General features: G+C 52.6%; 1 protein-coding gene across 1 annotated transcript in view; it reads right to left on the reverse strand.

Annotated features, from left to right (window-relative positions):
- CASS4 (Cas scaffold protein family member 4) overlaps nucleotides 1-2077 on the reverse strand; it is a 13396-nt gene extending 11319 nt beyond the window's left edge. The window contains exons 1-2 of the mRNA XM_019637163.1: nucleotides 2039-2077; nucleotides 1680-1781 (exon numbers count right to left, since the gene is read on the reverse strand). Of these exons, the coding sequence (XP_019492708.1) occupies nucleotides 1680-1781; nucleotides 2039-2077 (141 nt within the window). The remainder of the gene's footprint in view (nucleotides 1-1679; nucleotides 1782-2038) is intronic.
- Between the last annotated feature and the right edge of the window lie 658 nt (nucleotides 2078-2735).

Here is a 2735-nt window from a genome sequence, read left to right on the forward strand (position 1 = left end):
TTTTTTTAAAGTCAGGCCAGCATATTGTATTAAGGAAGTTGGAACAAAAAGTAAAACAAAGCTCAAGATCGTGGTTACCTAGAGGGGAAGTGGCTGGGAAAAGACGCCAGGGGCTTCTGGGGCGCTAGTTTTGTTCTGTTCTGTTTCTTGATCTGGATACTGGTGACTGAGCTGTAACCCTTAGGATTTGTGGGTTAAACGTCAATAAATAGTTAACGCAACGAATAGGCAGAGTCAGGTCGATGAAGATCAAGGACGTGCCGCAGGCTCTGCCTTTGGGCGTCGGGCAGTCTAGAGGCGCAGACGGACAGGCAGACACAACAAGGAAGCTTTAGTGTCTGGTCTTCATCAGCTGTGTGACCCCGGATGACCCTCCTTATCTCCCTAGGAATCAATTTCCTCATTTGTAATATGAAGGGTTGTTCCAATCTAAAGACCCACAGAGGTCTCTTCCAGCTACAGAGACATCTGAGGCTGACATCTAGACTCCTCTCTGAGGATAATTTGAGAAAAGTGACATGTTTCCACCTTCTTCGGTTTTTAATATTTGGCCAACTTAATCTAGAGATGGTCAACCCAGGGATAAAGGGCATCTGTGACATGGGTCGCCTGGGTCGTGTTGGAAAACAGCTCAAAGCCAGCGAGTGGATTTGATCTACCAACGACTGCTTCTGCTCCGGGTGTATTTCTCGGGAAGCCTCAGACTCAGGGCTAACCACCAGATTACACGAGCGGGGAGGAGACGTCTGCCCCTTCTGTGGATCTAAAGATTCCTGGTTATCACCTTCCATTTCTTCTAGCTCCTTCCTTCTTATAGTAGAAGCAGCAGCAAAATTATTTAGAGTCACCAAACGGTCCAACTGGAGGTGACCTCAGAGGTGACTGGGTCCCCCTGTCTCATAATACAGAGGAAGAGAGAGAAGTATGGAGGGGTGTTGTGATGTTTCTAATCGCCCAGTACGGCCGTGACTCCCCAAAAGCCAAGTGAACCAGGACTCCTGGTTTCTAAGCCACAGATGGCCTCTTGCTCTAAGAGACAACTCCCCCACCAAGCACAGGGAAGGCAATACAAAAAAGGGGTTGGGGGTGGAGCAAAAATGCAGACAGGGATGCCATGGAGCGAGGGAACTTCAACAGGAAGAAAAGGAACAAAAGTTCCCCAGGTGTTTTACTGGGGCTACCTCAAGAACCGTACTGGAGTGGCAAAGCGCCCCCGGTTCCTGAATTCCCCCTCGGTTGGTCAGTAGCAGTGGTTTCTGTCACCGCTGCAGCCTGCATGAGCGAGGGCTCCAATCTCTGACACACTTTTTAAGGGCAAATCTTTCAGCTAATGCCTGACTCTTTCTGTTGAGACAGTAGACCCCTCTTTCTTTTTATGCCGGTGTCAGTCTCGATGTCAGGAGTCCACGGTTATGAAGACTTGTGTTGTCTCTGGTCGCTCCATTCATTCAGCAAACATTAAAAGTGTCAGTTAGGTGTTAGGGACACCTGGCGAACAGTGGACACGGCCTCTGCTTTCCTTTTAGGAAGCTGGGGGAATGGCTTTTGTTTTCTTTAGTGGCTTCGAAAAGAAACTCAAATTAATTTCCGCTAAGGCCACCTGTTGCTCCTGAAGNCGCTGAGAGCCCCACATTCTGGGCGGAGAGGCCCGGGGGAGCAGGCCTGAGGGCAAGGCTCACCTTCGGGGCTGGGGGCCCTCGGCTCTGGACAGGCACGTCGTACAGCTGGAAGGACGGAGCTGGCAAGGAGGCCTGGGCGGGTCTGGGAATCGTGAAGAGGGCCTTGGGGAGACAAAACCGACAGAGAGGAGACGTCACCGCTGAGTTCATGGACCATGTCTAGAGGCATCCCTCAGGTAGAAAGTCAGCTCCGACCCTCTTGAGGTGCTCTCCCAGCCCCCCTAACCGGCAGCCCTTCACTCTGAGCCTGGGAACAGCAGGATGCTGGTGGAGGGCGGTCTTCCTCACGTGCTGGCCCACAGCTGCCGGCATCAGCCTCATCTGGGAAGCAGGTTAAAATGCAGATTTCTGGGCCCCACATCAGTGATCTCCTTGGGAGGGGCCTGGGACTTGGCCATGGATGCTGTCTGCCAGGAGCTTAAAGTCTACCGGGGGAAAAAGATGAGGGGACACCCAGGACACAGGCTGGGAGGTGGGACAGGGCCCTGAGGAAACCGAAAAGTCAAGTCCAGGGACTCCAGCTGAGGGAGACAGTATTTCCCAAGGGGCACCAGGGAGCCGTCATTGAAGGTTTGGAGCGCGGGATGGTTAGGGTCTTATTCTGTGGAGATGGGGGTGGGAGCAGCGTATGAGGACGAGATCGCTTTGTTCATGGCGTGACCCAGCTCTGTGCCTGGCAGGAGGTAAGGGCTGGCCTCTGTTTGTTTGTTTGTTTGTTTGTTTGTTTGTGGTCAAAGGCTGTGTACAGCTTGAGACAACAGGCAGCAGACCAGTGGGGCCCATCGTGCATCAGGCTGAACACAGGAGCCGAGAAATCAGCTGCCAAGAACGCAGGACAAACACCTCTCCCCAGGTACACTCAGATGTCCAGTGTCCAAACGGCTTCCCTCTGAGTGACGACTGCTTTCTTACTCGCAGAGGAACCTGTTTCTCTAAAATCCTAGGCTCTTGGAAGCACTGCTGCCCGAAGCTGTATTAGCAAGAAGGAAGCATCCCATTCTTACCAGAGAAGCAGCCTCCGTTCCCACCTGCACGTGGAGGCTTGGATGAGGGGCG

The sequence above is a fragment of the Hipposideros armiger genome, unplaced genomic scaffold (genome assembly GCF_001890085.2).
Source record: "Hipposideros armiger isolate ML-2016 unplaced genomic scaffold, ASM189008v1 scaffold_32, whole genome shotgun sequence".
Classification (NCBI taxonomy): domain Eukaryota; kingdom Metazoa; phylum Chordata; class Mammalia; order Chiroptera; family Hipposideridae; genus Hipposideros; species Hipposideros armiger.